Source organism: Ptychodera flava, chromosome 13, assembly GCF_041260155.1.
Source record: "Ptychodera flava strain L36383 chromosome 13, AS_Pfla_20210202, whole genome shotgun sequence".
In the NCBI taxonomy this organism is placed as follows: Eukaryota; Metazoa; Hemichordata; class Enteropneusta; family Ptychoderidae; genus Ptychodera; species Ptychodera flava.
This window is the reverse complement of record NC_091940.1, coordinates 37,323,005-37,343,634: the sequence shown is the minus strand read 5'-3', so window position 1 is coordinate 37,343,634 and position 20,630 is coordinate 37,323,005. Positions and strand designations below refer to the sequence as shown.

Here is a 20,630-nt window from a genome sequence, read left to right as displayed (position 1 = left end):
AAACATTTGTTTTGTTGATTGTGTGATAGTTGCTATGGCGATAACCTTCCAGAAAGTGCACTGTACAAGGTCATGGCACTAAAGGCCACTAGAGGGCGCTATCACCGACTGCCGGGCTTTCTGTGGAGTTGAGATTCATTCAATTCTTGCAAGTTGAATCAGACTGTGAATGGCATGAATTGTAGAAAATCGTTGTATTTTTTAAAGGTACAATAAAACTTGAGAGTTACTCCTCCCCCCCCCTCTTAAATACTGTACTTCTTGCTTTTAAAGATATGTTGTTTCTCTGATAGCTATTTCATCTAAGCTGTTCTTCAACAATTGAAAATTAGTCTGTTCATAAATCCACCACTTCCCTGACTTGAAAGTAGAAGACAGAAGAATTTGATGTATTTAACTTGTTCCAACTTAACTTGTTATGCTACTGTATAAATGTTGGGACTGCAGTTTCATGAATAGATTGCTACAGTCATTTAGAAGGAAGTTTTCAAGAAAGATGAAAACAATACCTATCTTCTCAGTCACTTGAGTTTAAAAGTTAAAAGTCAACACAAACACTGCAATAATAGTATGCATGCCTGATCCATGATAAATGCCACTCATTTAATATAATCTTATGCTAAATACACTTCATTAATGACATTCAAATTGATTTGATCTGTAAAACCTTTCATTAAAAACATACTCATGCAATTTATCTACAGGAAGTTCTTTTGAAGTAGTTTTTCATTCATCAATATTTTCGTTTATAAAAATAATTTGGGGCTCAGATCTTCCATATGTAAACAATAGGGTATTCTTAAGGGGCCTTCCCATAGCTTTGAGAAGCCACTGGACCCCTTAGAATTATCTTGATTTGTGAACTTGATCAGCGTGGACCCCAGAGTTCTTCAGCAATGCCTCAATTGGAAGACCAAAGCTTACCCTTGCATAAGAGCTTCATTCAGTTTACATATAGTATCCATTTGGTTTGTATCCATATCAAATTCAGGTAAAAATATCCCAATCAACCCTGTGACTTGACTTCATCATACTGTTTCCTCTCACATTTATATTGCAAAATCCAAATCCATGGCAACCACTCCCACATTGATGATGTTTAAATGAATCAAAAAGTTGATTTTACTCAAAGCATTACGGGAGTCTGTACCCTTTGCCATTTCACCTTATAATTATTCAACATCGTTGTATCTTTCATATCCACTGCCGCCATTGTTTGGTGTGTTGCCATAGCGGCCATGCCCGGGGGCCCACTCCATGGTTTTCTTGAGTTCACCATAGGACAGGTGTAGTTGCTGAACTTCTTGCGCGTGACGTTTTCTTGTTTCATCCAACTCTTTCAGTAAGTGATCATTTGTAGTCACCAATGACCTGACAAAAATTATGAAACAAACAATATTCAATTGATGTTGTTGAAGATCTATTTTATGATGCAAATATATGAGAGAGTATGATTACTACTTTTTTCTGACTTGAACAGAAGTAGGTAACATTGTTAGTCAATATGGACAGTCTTTTTGTAGAATTCTGACACTTTGCTGATTGTGAAAATGTGAAATCATGTGATCTTTGTGACAAAAATGTTTCAAAAATATAAATCCCAAACTGGTATCAATGTCAATTACATCTGGTTACCAAACAGTGACAATACAAACAGCACTGAATCACCTATAACATCCCTGGTCCCTGCACCCTTGATGAAATACTACCCAGTTTCCATGTAAGCTAGGAAACTGGGGTTTGACTGCAATATAATAGCTAAAATATAATAGCTAAAGAGCATAGCAAGTAAACACCAGCTCATGGTCCTTCCAAAAATTCGTCAGGATGCGCAGTGCAATCTATTGTCAAGATGTGTGTTGCGGTTCCGTTAGATTGTTAATTCTCATAAAAAGATTATCGCTAGCATTTGCATTGTCAATGTTAACACTGACGCCCGATTAAGATCAAGTGGCAAAGAAGTACACAGAAAGCAATCCGTTTGATTTTAATTGTAAACTATTAATCTAAAAACTGGGCTCGTCAGTATACCAAGAATTGTAGACTTGGTACTACCATTTGGAACATGGATATCAACAAGGAAAAGTCATCAGAATTTTGCAGTCTACAGTGGATAAAAATCAACTGTCTACTGACACACAAGCAAAGAGGTGAGACACAACAACTGACCTACACTTGGTTGTGCAATAAAATGCAGATACATCACCAGCAAACCGCTCATAAAAAGATCACAAATCCTCTGCATCTTGGAATAGTGATGTTTCAGATGATACTGAAGTTTCAGGGTAACTGAACAATAAATGTCCGATTCAGGTTATAATGTTAGTTTCTCCATCAAAGACGAGCATGGCTAGCCCTTCTTTACCCTGACTTAGAAAAGACGCTACAGCTTGAGTAACGTCAACACAAGCAAACTACAGTGCCACTCGCATCCTGTCAACTTATTGGATGCTTCTCACATTTTCACAGTGTTAACAAACAACAATTTACTTGGTTGGAAGGCTTATTCAGAGCTACTGCACCGTGACCATAGCTACTGATACAACCATAGCCAACAATAGTATCTGATACTAAATATGGAAGTAAAGTGATTTTACTTTGTCATTCATTACAATCATGGTTTTAACTAACCAATAAGTGTCAGTTCAGCCCTTTCACCACAATGGTTTGGCTCAAACCTATTGTTATCAATAGTGAAAGTGGACCTGTTTACAAGGAATTGGGGGGTATGAAAGATACAACGATGTTGATAATTATAAGGTGAAATGGCAAAGGGTACAGATGAATGATGACACACCAAAGATGCACAATTTGACTTACTTATGACTTTCTTGTAGCATATTAGCCAGTTCCTGTAACTGTGCATGGTGTTTTAATTGTAGATTGTATTTCTCTATTTCAAATTTCAATTTTTCATTTTCCCGGGACAAATCATCTGAAAGATAAATATGGGAAAGTTAATACAAAGCCCGATATCAGTTAATACATTTCTTGTGATGTACTGAAATACAATTATAATTTGAATTTTTGCATTCAGTCATGTACAAAGGTAGAGCTGTCTTGTACTCACATCAACAAATGTTAGAGTTAAGAATCATGAGTCACTATGCACTTAATTGACAATGACCACTTACCAAGCTTTTTACATTTACCATGTTGTTTACACTTACTGAGCTGTTTACATTCATCAAACTGTTTACACTTACAAGGTTGTTTACACTTTTCAAGCTGTTCACACTCACCAAGCTACTTACACTCACCAAGCTGTTTACACTTACCAAGCTGTTTACACTCACCAAGCTGTTTACACTCACCAAGCTGTTTACACTTACCAAACTGTTTACACTCACTAAGCTACTTACACTTACCAAGCTGTTTACTGTCCACAGTACTTGTACCACTCATTGCCATTGATGACATGCTTGCAATTTGATCTTTCATCTTTTGGTTTTCGTCTAAAGACTGATGCAACCTTGACCTCAAAACAGCCTACAAAAAACAGTGACAACTCTCTAGTTAAATACCTTTTTACAAAAGCCAACATATAAAATATACTTCTCTTGGCTGTAGAAGTACATAGCTTCTACCCAAATTTATATTGATATGTTGCAGATAATCAAAAGAAGAAACTTCTTGCACCTGTATAGCTCAAAATTTTTTCAACTTACCACATCATTCTGAGCTTCATCTAATGCCTCTTTCAGTTCTCTGCTGTGATCACTTGGCATGTGCTGTGAGAGTCTGCCTCTTAAGGTGACATTTTCCTGAGCAAAGTGAGCCAGGTCTGCTTGTAATTGATCCAAATTACTCTGACTGGTGGTATTCAAATCAGCCACATAGTTGGACAACACAGTCTTTGCTAGATCTGAAATGAACATGTAGGGTGTTGGATACTTAGAATTCACGGTCAAATTGTGATATGCTTAGCTGGAATCCGGCAATCTGATTGGCTGGAGCCGGGGTTTACATTCTCAACAAGAAGACCTGCATGCCGCGTAACATTGTTGAGGTCACACAAATTTTGAACTGCAGCTTGAGAGCTCAACATGCCATAATGTTGAGCAAGTCTACTGCTTGAGATTGATTTTGATTGATAACTTATAGTCTGGTGCAGCTTGATGAACCCACAAATGAAGAGTTTGTATAAGCAGCGATGGCGATGTAACAACAACATAATTGTTAAAGTTCTTTTTGGGCGTTTTTCAAGTAAAATTCTTCAAGTTCGGTGTGTAATCACGATATCGACGCGTTGTATTAACGTTTTGTATGGAATCAACTGTGTACGCGTGCAAATTCTGAAATGTTCTTTTCCGAGTCTGTTTGAGGCTGGGTTTCTGAACCTTCATTCCAACTTCGGTCCTAAATAACAACATTGTCCACTTGTATTTAACTTTAGCATATTACAATGAGGTTATAAACAGTGTGCTCAGGTATTTGGTTGTGGATATAGCCTCTAAATGTAAAAGGCTCTTACAGCACTATAAAAAGTAAAACAATTGGTCTACCAAGTGGAGTCATATCAAAATCTCTGTTTATAAAAGGTGCAGGATGATTTGAAAGTTTTGTCAATGAGTAAAGATTGCAGGATTGGTATTTATAATATTTATCTTTCGTTCATAGATTTCAAAGTATCTTTGTGACATGCGGCTTGCTGGTATTGCCACATGAACATTTTTGCTGTTTCAATTTTGTATTCATATCCTGCCATGTTTTTGTGTCAGCTGCTCTTTGTAAAACAACTCATAGCAGACAGAATTCAAGGCGAAATGAAACTCAAACATAGTTACATGTGATTTAGATTTATGTTGTGAATTTCAAATTTGTAGCAATATTGTAAAAAGTAATAATGGTACTTACTGAGGAATTTAGCATTTTTATGGAGTGATCTGGAACCATTCCAATACCTGTCAACTAATGTCAGGAATTTCTCAAGGAATATTTTCTGCACAGGACTATCAGCATCCAGTACACCTTCATCTGTATCCCTGTCTGAGGAATCACTCTGGGGGATGGGATTGGATTGCACGGATTCTGTTCTGTCATGGGTTGGTGGTGTCTGAATATCAACCATAAAACAAACAAATATCAATCAAATTTGGTGGAATATCATAGTTTCATACTTTTTTACAAATGATGTGGCATGATGATGTTGGTCTCCATGACTACTATCAAGATGAGATCATTCCTTCTGTGGTCAAGTCTAGTTGTATCACTTTCATCACTTTACACTTGCATCAAAGTTAAACCAATTGTCTGACTCATACAATCTAAACTCCACCAGTCGATGAATGATACTGCACCTGGCTTTACTGCCAAATTCATGACAGGGAGCAAATCAAAATCAGGAATTTGGAAGAGATGGAGACTTCAAATCTGGTTCAGAGAAGAATGGTAGAGTGTTCTGGCATGTTTCTAGAAATCCATAGACAATTTTTATTGTTATGAATTTAACCATTCCATTCAGTACAACTTGAGACATTTTAAATTAAATGGGAGCTTGGACCAAATGGAAGCTTTACTCACAGTCCCTCCATCCACGTGGGTGGGACTGTGAATATTGTACATTTTGATTTGACATACCACAGCTCTCTTCACTGGCCCTGATGATTCAAGTCTCTTTTCTAATAAGTCAAATGATCTGTCATGTGACCCATTGGAAGGCACACTATTGGCTGGAGCTGGTGGAGGTTCAACAGGTTTTGATATTTGTTGAAAAGTATCCACTTCATCAGGTTCTGTGAAAAGAAATTCAGGAATTTCAGGTCACTTCAAGTTTCTTGTACAGTCAACCACAGAGATATTTCAAATGTTTTAAATGTGTATGTTTTGCAAACAGACAGAGTAACTGCACGATGTTGAAGTACATCTGTTCCATTCCACACAGAATGCAAATTTAACACAAAGATTTTCATAACTCATGGTTTGATTCAATGTAAAGATAAAATTCTTACACTGATGCGATGTAATATTTGGCAGTTAAAGAGCTATGCTTGGTTCATAAACTCCAAGTCACTGAAAATTTCAGGTCTGTTCAAGAGTTTTTGACAACTCTTCCAACCGAATTGCATGGTAAAAAAAGGTACTGTAGAGGCTAACAAAAAAATGTTGAGCAGTAATTGGTGGAGATCTTCCAAGCACCATCTACAGTATATACAATGTATTTGATATTTTTGACACTGGAATTGTTTTCCAGCAAGAATGTATTGTTACATATTCACTAAGGGATATTTCACGTGAGATTTGAAAATACTGGAATTCCAGAAGTGAAACCCTGTAATCTGAAGTCTGACAGCTTACTTATCAATCTACATGTTTGCTTACTGATCAAATGTGTCACTGTCCTTATGAATATCAGCCTGTCAACAGTCTATTGCCTTGACTGAGATTTGAGATAACATGTCGATTGAAATAAAACTTGCAAATAAGTCTAATGGAATATTTGGGGTGTCCTGAAGTTTCTACTAAGGGTTTTACAAAGTATAATTAAATATTATTACTAAAGTTACTGGCAAGGAGTTGAAGAAGACATGCTTAAAGTATATGGTAAGTCCTGATATAATGTTATGAGAGGTAAATTTAATAGCAATTGAAATACAATGTAAACATTACATAAAAGTACACAGAGCATGATGAATGAAATCCACCACATGTAAAGATACACATGTTATTGGAATGGCATTGAGTATGTCATTTACACACCTTGAAATGGCCTTGGTGCCGGTGTGAAGTTAGCTTTAGATGAATATGCTGTATAAGCTTTGCTTTCATCTCGAAATCGTAAATTTGCATCAGCTTCTTTTCTGATCTGTTGAACTTCGTCAGCAAACTGTACTCTCATTTTCTCCCTTTGAGACTGGTGAGTGGCAAAGATGCTCTTTCCTGTGGGTGGGGAGGGGTCAGTAGGGGAGGGTGGTGTCATTGTTATGATGGGTATGATGCCGCTTGTTGCTGTTGTTGTCATTCTGGGTGGGGGTTTGTTCCGTGATGGGTGTTGGTGGAGGTGCCTCGCCGCTGTAAGCACACATGGTAGAATAAAGTAGACAGACAGAGTGTGACAAAACACAGTGAATGCAGGGGCACCATGGCATACAGAGGCTCTTCAAAGACTATTATAAAATTTGGGTCAGCCGGCGAAAAGAGAACACTATGTGAAGACACAATGCTTGTAACTCCACAAAGAGATCAGATGAGTTCAAGCACCACCACTTATTCAAATCCTGAATGCTAGATTACATCTCAATAGTATTGACTGCACCGATCTGCTCTATCATTTTCAACTCATGGGATAGATAAAGGGCACATATATGTACGCATAAATTAACTATTCATTTTCAACTCCACAGAGCTTATTAATTAGCGATTTCTAATTTTTTTGCCAGCTTCCAACCAGATTTAACATGATCCATTACTATCTTACATAAAGCAAACCTTTGTATTTTATTTTCACATTGCTTAAGATACTTTGAAATGTGTAGAACACGATAAAATCATATAGATGATGTGACCGCTATCTGCTTGCCAGAGATTTGCTTTGTTTACAGACTGAAATGATAGTACGAATGGCTTATGGCATGAACGGCTGCTCAAGGACTTCATTATGCTTTCACCCTGGTGAAATCACATGTTTAGGGGCAAACCTGGAAACTTCTTGGATAGATCAAATCAACTATACACAGACCAAAGCTTTGCCAGCACAATCAAGACAACACCCAACAAAAGTGGCTGAAATAGTTTCAACTAGTCAACAGGGCCACAGGTGCAACCTATAAAACTGTATACTGAACCACAAACACAGATACAAAGGAATGAGGTTGCAGACAAAAAGTTCACTTAAAGTGAACTCAGTGACCTTAGGACGCCATGCAAACTTAGAGGGGCTTTGAAAAGAAAGTGCAGTGTCCGATGTTGTTTGTGAGATGACCTCAAAATAGCACACAGAAAAAACTGAACTCATTCACAAAAATTGAACTGGCAGACAGGTCAAAGGGCAAACCTGATGATGTCAACAGCTCTCAGACAAATGAATAGAAAGTTTATCGATTGACATCTCAATTCTCTATGGTGTGGTGTCAGTGACATACGCCTAAGTAAACTAGTTAAACACACACAGGAAGCCATAAGAAGTTAGAGTGGCACTCACCATTACTGCACATAAAACACACAACAGACGCAGCAAGCAGTTAGGAAAAAAGCAAAACAGATGCTATTTGATGAAGATGTGAGGTTTGTTTTATGAGGAATGTTAGACAACAAGCAACAGCACAACGATGTTGAGAGTATAAAACTGGTTAAATTATATTATGGTTAGAATATTGGTAACTTATAAATGTTCATGCATATTTTATTATCATGAGTTGAAGATGATCTTCTTTGAGAAGTATACACAACAAGTGTTGAATGAATTTACAGTACATATCATAGGTGGATGAATGGCGCCCTCAGTGGTCAGTAATGAATCTTAACTAAAATCTTGGTCAAGTCAGAATTTTGGTTTCAAATAAGATGGTATTGGTACTATTGCACGCATTACTGAGTGACAAGAAGGAAACTTTCCATAAAAAGCAAAATTTGATTGTATGAATAAGATACTTCAGAGGCAAAAATTTGTCATTTTTACGATTCAATCTTTTGCGAAAATTACTGATAAAGTAACTTTTTTGAATTTTTGAAATATTGTCATGCATTTATGTAATTAAAGTGGAACTGTTTCTTGCTGATCTCAAGATAAAAAGTTTTTCAAAATAAGACCCATTCCTATTTCACTGATTACAAATAGTGAAGAATTTTGAACAATGACATTACATTATAGTGTACAACGTCAGTGACGATTACTGTAATCTCATGGATGTCTTTACTACAAGCACACAGTTGCACACTACTTTGCATTTCCTTAAAGTCAGACTGTAATTTTTTTTACCAGAGTTGGAGTATACTTGTCTTGAATGGGAGCTTCCACTGCTGTTTTTTAAAGGAACATTTTCATTATTTCTTTGGCTTTGTTTCAATGGTGAAGGAGGATACTTTGTGCTTGGTTGGTCATTCTCTCTCATGGCATTATCTTCCAACATCTCAGCTCTGTCCATTTTCCTCATATCTATACAACAGACAACATAAATTATCTCACATTAATTACTGTACTATCCACAAACATTTTTGCTCACCTTTGGCATCATTCATTTTTCAAATTTCTCTTTCCATATTCTTGTATTTTTTTCGTTGCTTTCAGATGTACAATTCAGCACTCAGTGTTGTCCAGTACAGTAAATGACAACACGTACCATGTAGGAAATACAGGCAATACATTAATTTGTAATGTAATTACACAGACTATTTTGTGAATGTGACAACCATAATCAGCTGTACTGAAATCCTTTGTTATGCATGTAAAGTAGCCATGGTTTATTTACATTTGATATTTTGACATGGTCAATTGTGACAAATATGCACAGTTTGGGTATTATGATAAAGTACCTTCAGCTGTGTGTTCATCTGTTGATGGAAGCTTAGCATATGACCCCGTGACCTGCCTAGGTTGACCTAGGTCACCAGCTGTCCTGGATATCAGATCTAAAACTTCACAATCATCATCATCTAATGCTGCAAGAAACAAACAGGTGAACAAATAAAGAAATGTATGTTACGCATAGCATATGACCCTGTGACCCTGTGACCTGCCTAGGTTGACCTAGGTCACCAGCTGTCCTGGATATCAGATCTAAAACTTCACAATCATCATTATCTAATTATGGAAGACCGGTCACGACATGCGACATGCAAGTTTTTAAAACTGCGATCTGCGGTTAGGGTTAGGGTAGGGGTTAGGGTTAGGTTTTCTCGTAAAGTGTCTACTTCACCTTCAACCTCTTGGGACTGGACTGATCGTGAGTGTGTGATGAGGTCAGGGGTTAGGTTTTCTCTCGTAAAAAGCCTTACTTCGCTCTCAACCCTGGAGGTAAGGCCAAGGGAAAGAAAAATTGTAACAGCATAACTTAGGGTTAGTTAGCATTAGGGGTTAGGGTTAGGGTTAGGTTGCAGATCACAGTTAAAGATGCAGGTCGTGACCGGACTTCCATACATGTCGGAGTCCTAACGTGGCCGTTATTTCTCCCAGGGTGTATCCATTGTAGAAGTATGCAGAAATGAGCTCGTCTCTACCTCTGTAATCCATCGTTAGGAGGAGAACGAAATGACATGTATGCAAACGCCATATTAGTTTTGCAACGCGCACGTCGCAGTTTAAGAACTCGCATGTCGCAGTAGTTAAGAACTCCCAGGTCGCAGTTTAAAAAACTCGCATGTCGCATGTCATGGCCGGTCTTCCATATCTAATGCTGGAAAACAAGCACGTGAACAAATAAAGAAATGTATGTTATTTGGTCACTGTACAGAGCAAGTTATTGATGATCCATTATTGATTTGGTAAATTTTTAGTTTATTTCGTCATTTGACTAACTTGTCTATTGCCTATGATCACAATGTTGCAGCATTGTCAGTATTATTATCTTACACGTTACATGCTGATGATGTCGTACAGTAGTTGTAATTATGTATTGATTACAAACCTTTTCTCTCAAGTCATTTCAATGCAGTAAAAAAGGAAGGTCAATGAAATCCTTCTTTTAATACATATTCCATTTCTTAAGTCTCACGGTGAGATGGAATGTGCAATTATTTTTTCCCGTGGTAAGCTAAATCTCACTACAAAGGGTCCTAGAAAAGTGACTGGAAAAGAAAACTCTCTTTTGGGAAGAGGAAGAGGGATTGAGATACTAGTCTGAATTTCTCAGTTGAACATGACACATTCGAGGTTGTATTTTTACAGTATTTACCTGTTGATTTTTTACCAAGATTTTTCACATACTCAGCTCTTGGATTTGGAACTCTATCTTGAACTGGCTCTGGTAACGGTGGATGCTCCGTCAAATCTGTTGCCTTAATGAATGAAACATTGATATATCAACATCAAGACAAGTCAAAACATCACTAATCTGAAAAAATACTTGTTTTCCCTGTTTCAATGTGAAAATTTTATTTTGACATTAATGACACAACATGTACTGTTACAGCTTTTGAAGTAAACAGTTTTAAGTTTAACTTTGAACTTTCATTTATTCTAACTACGTTGTGGCTTTCAATTGACAATGTACACTTATAGTTAATGTTCAGTGTTGAGGTTTTTATCAAGATTCAAGATTCACATTTTGCGTCTTCCAAAATTATCATATGAATTGCCCAGTTTTTGGATAAGTACCATGTAATATTGCAATTGAGTCGGAGTAAAGGAATAGATACAATATAATGGCTACCTTTTTTGTCAGTTTATGAATAGTTTATAAAGCTACTCACTGAATCTATACAACCATGGACTTACCTGATCTGTGCTGAAGTGGGTCAGAGCTGCTTTTCGCTCACTGTCTCTCACTGTTCTATCATCTGAAAAATAAACAAACATACAACAAGGATCACTGCTTTGTTGTTGAATATTGAAATATTTTTCTCAGATAATGAGACATTCTTGAGTCAATTGAGATCAGAAAAGAATACATGTATTACTGTAATGGACAGTTTGCAAGATCATGTAATAAAGCATTAGAATTTGCTGTTATCATACATGGCTGCTAGGAAGTCATGGCAGAAGAGGTCAACAGAGTACCGTGAAAGTTAGATTTGCAGTTAAATCTACAAGTCTATTCTCCTGTAGGATTGATGACATCAAAGCAATGATACAGCAACATTTACAGGGTAAAGAAACAAACGCCATTATCAAAAAGTGTTTTTTGTGTTTGAATCAGCAACACAGTTCACTCACAGTTCACTTAAACAAGTGAGACAATATTTGATAAAAGAACTTTAAATGCTGACTCTTTCTATGGTATTCAGGACTGGTGGTCTATCAAACCATTTAGCTCATGAGCAGAAATGCTGTTCACACACGAAAAAGATACCACACTAGTAAATCTCTCATTGGAAATATACTGGTATTAGACAACAAGCAAACTTGAACCCTTACCAAGTTTCCTGAGGTTTGGAAGCATATGAACCAGAAACAAGCGATAATCTGGTTCATTTTGGGTGACTGGATTCAATCTCAAATCTAGTTCTTGTAAGTTGGTGTTGTATCTAAGTCTGTAGAGATCGTTCAAAGCGGCTATATTGTTGTAATAGCTGGATGAAACAGTTAAGAATTAATTAACTGCATGAGTACAATCCACATCCTTAAATGTGTGTCAGATCCTGTAGGATTCTTTCACCCTCATATCAAACTACACAGACAAAACCAATCAAACGAAATACAGGTTGGACTAAATTTCTGAAGATAGAAAGGAATTGATTGATTGATTTATTTATTTAGCACTTAAAAAATAACCATACAGTACAAACAAGAAAAAAGACAAAGACAGAAGTGCTGGGATAACACAGAAAAGTTAAAAACTTATTTCCACTGTGGTCCCACGAAAAATAAAATCACAAGCAAATCGGCACGACAACAATTAATAAAAAACAAAATCATTTTGCTCACGTTGATTCATTGCTTCATAAAAATACTCCTTTAACTTTCTTTTAAACAGAGAATTTGAAGTAATACTCTGTATATTTCTTGGAACTTTGTTCCATTCAACACTAGCTGTATATACAAAACTATTCTGATAAAACCGAGCCCCACCTTGAATAAAAATAGAATAGGGTCTGGATCTCGTTCTATGGACATGACTGTTAAAAACAAAATTATCAGACAAATATTTCGGTGCTAATCCTAATGTAACTCTATGAACATGATTGAGTTTTATATATGCGACTCTGTGGCTAACAGGTAGCCATCCCATTTGTTTGAAGTGAACCGATTCAAGGTGTGCTCTTGCTGACATACCAAGGGCAAACCGTATAACTTTATTTTGGGAAGTTTGAAGTTTTTGTTTGCTTTTTAAAGTCAAGGCACTATACCAGTAAGAGCTTGCATAATCAAAATGGCATTGTATCAAACAGTTAGCCAACAGTTTTCTCGTATGAAAATCTAAAAACTTCTTATTACGATATAAAAACTTGAGACGAGAACATGTCTTTTTAATAACCTTAGATGCTACTGTTTCACCAGACAAGGATTGATCCAAGTCAGTACCAAGATATTGCACACACTGTTTTGCAGCGATGTTGACATCCCCACACAGAACCTGCATTTCCGAACACTGTTTTAATTTTCGACTAGAACCAAACAGGATAGATTCTGTTTTACCGACATGAAGAGACAATTTATTATCAATTAGCCATTCATTGAGATAACCCAATTCCTTACTAAGTTTTGTTTGAATATGTTCAACATCTCTGCCAGACACAAGAAGAGCTGAATCATCAGCATATAAGAGCAGTTTGCATGACACTGCTGATTGCATATCGTTTACATATATTGAAAAAAGTAAAGGCCCCAGTATAGAGCCTTGCGGTACTCCACAATCAACTGAGTTATTATTAGAAAGAGTACCGTTCACGTTCATGGCCTGAGTTCTACCAGACAGATATGACTTGAACCACCGTACTGACTCTTTATTCATGCCACATGCATCAAGCTTTTCCAACAGTATTGCATGGTCAACCGTATCAAAGGCTTTCTGAAGATCTATCAAAACCATGCCTGTTAGCTCCCCTTTATCCATATTTGACCTAATATAGTCAGTAAGGTGGATCAGACAGGTGTCCGTAGAAAACCAGGTCGAAAACCAGATTGAAATTCATACAAAATGTCAAACTTCTGAAGATATTGTTCAAATTGATTGTAAACTACTCTTTCTAAAACTTTGGAGACCACACTCAAAATTCAGACAATAATTATTGAGAAAATAACATATATCTCATCAAATGATTTGTTCACAAGTGTCTTGGTTGATGCCTTTGAATTTTTGATAGTACATCAATTTACGCAGCATTTTACAGCAGAATCATTCAGAACAAAGAATCAAGCACACAAACGGACAGAATGACTTGAAAGTAATTCCAAGCAATCATTTAAATTGACTGAATCATATTTGGGAAGTTTTACAGAAACCATCACAGCTCATGCAACCTGTCCTTCTTACAGATATTTCTAGATGAGCAACCACGATGAAACTTATTTATTTATAATATCTTCTTCTTAGTGATAATCTAAAATTTCAACACAAAATACCAATAAATAAAAGTTCGCTTGAACTATTAGTAAAATTACAGAAAGAGTGATTTAAAAAGTTTCTGAGAATTGGTATTTCAATACCAATCAAATGTGAAAATGTTATGGCAACTGTTACCAAGGATACAGATTGAGTTTTTCCAGTAGTTTGAGCTGTTCCAATCCTTCTAAACTAACAAGTCCATTCCTTGATAAATCCAGATGTTTCAGTCGTTGAAAATTCCTCAATGAATTTCCAAGATTTCCAATCTTTTCGTGGTATGTTCCTGGCAATGTAAGTGACCTCACATCACCTGTAAAATGAAGATACATCCAGTGAATGGTGAGGAATAGAACTGTGCAGACAGCAAAGCTTTGCATTACACCAAGCACAGCCAAGTGGCCTTCCAATTTTACCGTGGTCCAAAGGATACGCATCGCGGTACATTTGATAGTACTCCAGCATACAGCAGTTGGGTATTGCTGTTTACATATTGCACATTTACAGGTGTTAAGGGGCCAGCAGCTGTAACTTTGGATCATTTTTGCACTATTTCTGTTTTTTATGTCATTGCAAGTTTATGTTCTCATCCCCAAAGCATGCTAAAACGCTCACTTTTCAGCTTGCCAACACAGTGTCTACATATGTAGAATGCACTGTTGTTTACATTTGAATTCTAGTTTGGACCAGAATTCACACGCTGGCAATAATGCAGTGTACATATGTACAGGCTGAGTTGACAAGCTGAATACTGTGTTATCTCAACATGTTGTAATAATGTAGCCCAGGGACTGTGCAATGGCCCAGGATAACAACCATTACATAGCCCTTGACTACAGTATTGAAACTATATCTCAACATGCTTTGGGGAACAAGAGACTGTGCTGCACACTAAAAACAAACGCAGTATAAAATCATCAAAAGTTACAGCTATTGGCTCTTTAACTGGGCCACAGGACAACCCAAAAATGGAACTTGCTTGTGGAAAAATCAGTTTCTGAAATCTAAGATCATGAGATTTACTCACATCCAGAGCTGCTACTGACATTTACCAAGGGAGAGAAACAACGGCAAATTACAGGGTATGGGTAATATTTTATCATGGACTTTCCTATTCAACACTATTTTCAAATCAGGGAAAGGTTTTATAGAATTTGCATATTCAGCACAACTGTAAAACTAAAGATTGTTGAGACATACACTCCCTTTATTGACAAGTATAATTGTGCAATGAACTCCTTTATCACAAAATATGCATGAATCTGAAATAACTCATTAACTGGTTTTTAACTCAGCAAGCCTTGGGTTGCTTTCAATATTTGCAAATCAAAAATGGTTGAATGCATGGTTTGATTTCCTGCAAAGTTTTATTAATCTTGTTCTTTGTGGTAATATTTATTTCTTACACGCACTACACATACGTCTCAGTGCGATTTACATATTTTAAAAGAGACAAACAAATACTAAAAACTATATGGTAATATGTGAAGTTTACAATGGTAGTAAATGGGCAAACCATTAACGTGCTTTGTGAAAACTTAAGAAAATCTTTGAAAGTAAGTTTGTTTACAGGGTAGATCAAGTTGCGGAGTCTCCGCCTCGAGTAACCCTGATGTTACTTTGTCTCAGAGGAAACTAATGCATGACCCTTGGCAAATATCATTTTACATTTTATTACTGAACATTAGTCAGTTAATATTTTGTAATGTGAGGAGAAAGACATTCCATTTATAATGATGACAATATTCAAATTCTTGGCTATAGAGACAGCGTACTGGCACAAACTGGTGTATTAATTCTGGATTGCCCACAAGAATCATCAATGTTTTGAATTGCATCTGTATACTTTCAGAAAAGTCATGGACTTTGTGACTTGAGAGAATATACACATATGAATCTGAAATTTATTTCCTACTCAAATAACTGACATTAGCAATACCAAGTGTGTTCAGGCAAATGTGTTCTGACAGCTGTTGAACACATGCCGTATGGCAATATAAATTTTACATAGCTTATTTGATTTGTATTTCCATCTACTGAGATCTAACTCTGCCATGGAAAACAATTGGACTGGACAAAAACCTTGGAGGTGAAAGGACTAGGAGTAACTACTGAATAATCATATAGGGTTATTCACAAAATACGGCCCTGTATGGACGACCCGAAGGCAAGTCCAATACGTCACTCACTGACCCCGAGTCCATACAGGGCCGTATTTTGTGTATAACCCTATTATTATACACCTCCCTCCATTAATCGTCCGTATAAACTAATTCTATGGTAAATTTTGAGGGATGCAGCACGCGCGATATGAGTGGAACGCACGCGATTGTTGAAATAAAATTGCTACAAACCCTGAAAATTTGCGCGTCACACGTCTCCGTATTCGGGACTCGGCGTACTATACAAAATACGGAAAGTTATTGGGACGGTCAACTCCCATAGGTTACGGCAGTAGGTGTATAATCATGAAAGATATTAATAATTTCACTGTATGAGTCATGTTTTGTCTGCATAAGATTTTCCTAGATATTACTGTATATTATGGATATCAAAGTCTCATTATATAATATTGTATGTAGTGTGCCAAGTATGATAATGTATCTTTCTGATTAGAGGAGATGTGTAGTAGAATAGTAATGTACAAATGCCAAAACAAGCCCCTATACTGGCATAGGAGGTTGATGTTGAAACAAAGGGTATTCAGATAATAGGGAAAATTTGGGGTCAGGAAAAAATTAAAGGATTTAACACAAGAGTTTATTTGAAAGCAGCGCAAGCTTTTGAAATTGCGTTCTCAGAACTGCCATCATGGAACATTTAATACCAGAGTTGTCATATTTTGTTGTCAGTTTCGCTTACACTGTTATGACAAAGTATGGATTTGATGCACCACTTTCACACTTTCGCAATTTCATATTCAGTTTTTTTCCTTTTCTCATCCTCAAATTATGGAGTAAAATGCCAAAACTATGTATGTTGATGTCATATAAAGCAATAAACCCCTCTGCAGGCGAATGATTCTCCTCATGTAGCACTCACTCGGAGGCTTGTTCTATGTGTCATCCCTTGTACCCAAATCTTCTGTACATTTGCCTGCAGTAAAGCTTTATTGGTTTATTGAACATTTCTGATTTCTGAACATAACTGAAGTCCTTCCATGTTTCAAATATGAATGCCTCATAGAATTAGGAAGGAATTCTGATCGTGATCTACTCACTTGGTTGCTGTGGAGTGATTCACCACCAAGTGAGTGGTAGGGCTAGGGATCATGATCACAACATGGCTGTTAGCTAATTTGATGATTTCAGAAACTGCACAGTGCAGATAGAGTTCTCTTAGTGCTCGTATGAAAGAATGCTGGCTGTCTAGCACATTGATAGGTATGACCAGTATTGACCTGTTTGTTATTGTGTCACTACAATAGATCTCTGCTGAAAGCACAGAGCCAAATCAATTGACTTGTTTTGTCTGACATCTACAACCCAACTGTAAAAGAATCAATACTTTGCAAAGATCACAGATATACCTAAAGGTATATATCCTTCCTAAAGAACTCATTAAACTTTGATTTTTTAGCACCAAATTCATTGTAGAGTGTACAGCCTTTGCAAATGCAATTGCATTTGGCACAACATGAGAGACAAAAGATTAAAATTTCATAAGAAAACTGAGCTGATTATTAAATCATGCTGGGCAAGACAAAAATTGTTGACTCTCTTGCAACTTGTGTTACTTATGTCCAGTACAGTGTGTAAAACATTATATTACTGTTACGTTATAATGTGTTGTAAATTTGCTGTAATTTATTAACCCAAGCCACAGTGATTTGTGGAATGACCATAGGCCAAACAATGTCTATTCCACAAACACCATGACTACTGCGACAGCATTTAATCTCTTGAGAATAAGAATTGATGAAGTCTATACAGAAACAATCCTCCTTTGTAACAACACTGGTGCAAGGAGTTTATTACCACCACTGAAATCCATTGGGATACGTTATTGGCATTTGATCAAACAAACGCTGACACAGTCTATTTTATAAACAGTGAAATTATTGTTAAATAATTTTTATGGTCCATTTTTTGTATACCTATGAAACAAGGAAGCAAATATTCTCTTCTTGTCAATAATGATACATTCATATAACACTGACTGGCATGTTTACACCAACAGTGGCAACATCTGTTTTCCTTCAACATCCTGGCTGATTTCCAAACAACTGATATCTTTTGTATGCAATACCCCTGATCAGGGCAGGACTTGGTGGCATATTGGAAACATAAAATTATGCAACAGGAGGGAATTTACTGAGGGTGACAAAAAAAGCTATACATGTTTCCTCCTGGTATTGCCCCTAATAATTTAAGAAAAAATACTGCTGAATCACAATCATCATTAAAACCCTTTTCCTGCCAGATAGTATCACTTCCCCATCTGCCAAGTTAGTAAAACGCGGTATTGAACCAAAATCATAAGTATTTTCACCCACTTGGCTTGGTATGTTATAGCATCTTTAGTCTGAAAAAATCATAGTTACAGTATCTCCATCTTCAGGGACCTTCAAATCTTCAAATCTTTGTTAAATTGCACCATATGGGACATGTTTTGCTTTACTAGTTTTAACCAACTTAACCTAATGGTGAAATATGAACTTGGCAGGAAAAGGGTTAACAGCTTCTATCAAAATGTGAATCAGAGTGTAAGTTGTTTTGCAACCCTATTTTAAAGAATTTCAATGATCAATTATGGGCAGTACTTGATAAGGACTTATAAATGTAAGAAATTTATCTTGACATGTTCACAAACCATTGCTTAATATCTTAAAAGACTTTCAGTATGTCATATTTATTTTCAACTATTTTTACCACGCAAACATAGTCCTGATAGCAGAGACAGAATAATTACTTGTTGGTCAGTTTCTTCAATAATAATAGAAGGATGAACAGAAGTGCCAAGGCAATTCTTGTAGATACCAGACATAAGTTGAATGAGAAGTACCTAGACAAACACAAAATGTGTTGATTTTGTGCAACCTACATGTTAGGTGAAGTGTTCTTGTATGACTTGTAAATAATATGAACAATTACTACATTAAACACAAGTACATGTAGATCAATTCAATACATGACTTGTCTATGAGCAGAGTGTAATGTTCTGACAACCATACAACGAACGTAAATCAACAGGAGATTAACACAAACAAGCTTCATAAAACGTGGACAAAATTACATAAATTCAACTGTCACAAATAGCAACTTAGCTCCAAAATCAAAGTTTCTTCTCAACATTTACAAAAAGTTCATAAAGTCTAAGTGTCACGCCAGTATCTTACCATGATATCTTTGATCATAAAGTGTAAAAATTTAAAATGATTTAAAGTTTTGCAAGTTGATCCATAGACTTGCTTTCTGGTACCCGCAAGGCCAAAGTGTATTTGCATTGTAGTACTTACATTCATTGTCAGTTAGTGACATGTACTAACATGACTGCAGAACCAGGTAAATGCCTTGTTGTAGCCACACTCCATGCATATCAACAATAGTCAGGTAAATTCAATGAAGAAATTTTCAAATTCCTTTTGGATACAAGATAACTAGTCAGATTTCCAAAATTCGCATGATAGAAGATGGTTTTGAAATACGATATCCACACTGCCTAGGCAGTAGGTAGATATAAACTGGCCGTTATTTTAATGTTTGCTCAAGCTTATTTTTTGTTTACATTTTTCTCCTTTGAAAGTTTATTCAAACCAAAGTAAGCGTTAATTACATTAAATCTGACAAACTGGTGAAAAAGGAAAAATAAGTTGGTCTGCTTTGTATCGAAATCTATTTTCAAAAATTCGACCCATAACAAAGTATATGGCATTAAATTTCAAGGAAAGTTTCAGAAACACCAGTATGAAAATAACTGCATATTTTTTATGTGCATCAGAAGCACTTTAAATGTATTCAAAACTATAAAAGATTATCACCGGCGGTTCAGAGCCAAATCATCGATTTTCCCTTACAGCATTTATTCGATATCATATTATTTTATTTCCTGTTGCAAGGTCAGGATGAAGGTAGTCACCTCAACGCCAGAGTAGACAAGCGTCAATGGGAGACACGCATTGGAAAGGCCGCTCGCGCTCGGGTACTCCCACAGTGAAACACGATTTGACGTGTCACTCATCATTTGCCTGGTCAGCAAATACATGACGAAAATGGCAGCAAATACATGGCGAAATCCGCCATTCCTTGAATATTTCAAAACTAGTAGCAATGGCATTGTTACTTACAAAGATTATCGTGTTTCAGCTGGACTCTCTCTCGCACCCAGTCTTCTGTTATGGTGAGCGCCATTTTTCGAACGTTGTCAGACTTTGTAAATGGCCTTCAAGAACCGGATATGGGAGAAAATTTGGCATATACTATTTAGTCGTCAAGGGGTGTCAATTCTAATATGGACTATTTAAAAGCCTTTATTCAGGAGATATCAACAAAA

General features: G+C 36.4%; 1 protein-coding gene across 3 annotated transcripts; it reads right to left on the bottom strand.

Annotated features, from left to right (window-relative positions):
• Window positions 1-584: 584 nt before the first annotated feature.
• On the bottom strand, window positions 585-20,558 carry LOC139148359 (centrosomal protein of 72 kDa-like). Of its 3 annotated transcripts, none has more exons than XM_070719764.1 (14): window positions 20,425-20,558; window positions 14,286-14,451; window positions 12,011-12,165; window positions 11,372-11,433; window positions 10,830-10,932; window positions 9,472-9,597; window positions 8,918-9,094; window positions 6,700-7,011; window positions 5,581-5,735; window positions 4,858-5,056; window positions 3,669-3,865; window positions 3,369-3,489; window positions 2,821-2,935; window positions 585-1,371 (listed from the first exon to the last, which is right to left on the bottom strand). In XM_070719764.1, exons 1-14 carry the CDS (start codon window positions 20,486-20,488, stop codon window positions 1,173-1,175), a joined length of 2,151 nt encoding a protein of 716 aa, XP_070575865.1. In that variant the 5' UTR covers window positions 20,489-20,558; the 3' UTR covers window positions 585-1,172. The 3 variants fall into 3 exon arrangements, with proteins under 3 accessions (XP_070575865.1, XP_070575866.1, XP_070575867.1); XM_070719765.1 differs by having other exon boundaries at window positions 6,700-6,879; XM_070719766.1 differs by lacking the exon at window positions 6,700-7,011.
• Window positions 20,559-20,630: the final 72 nt, after the last annotated feature.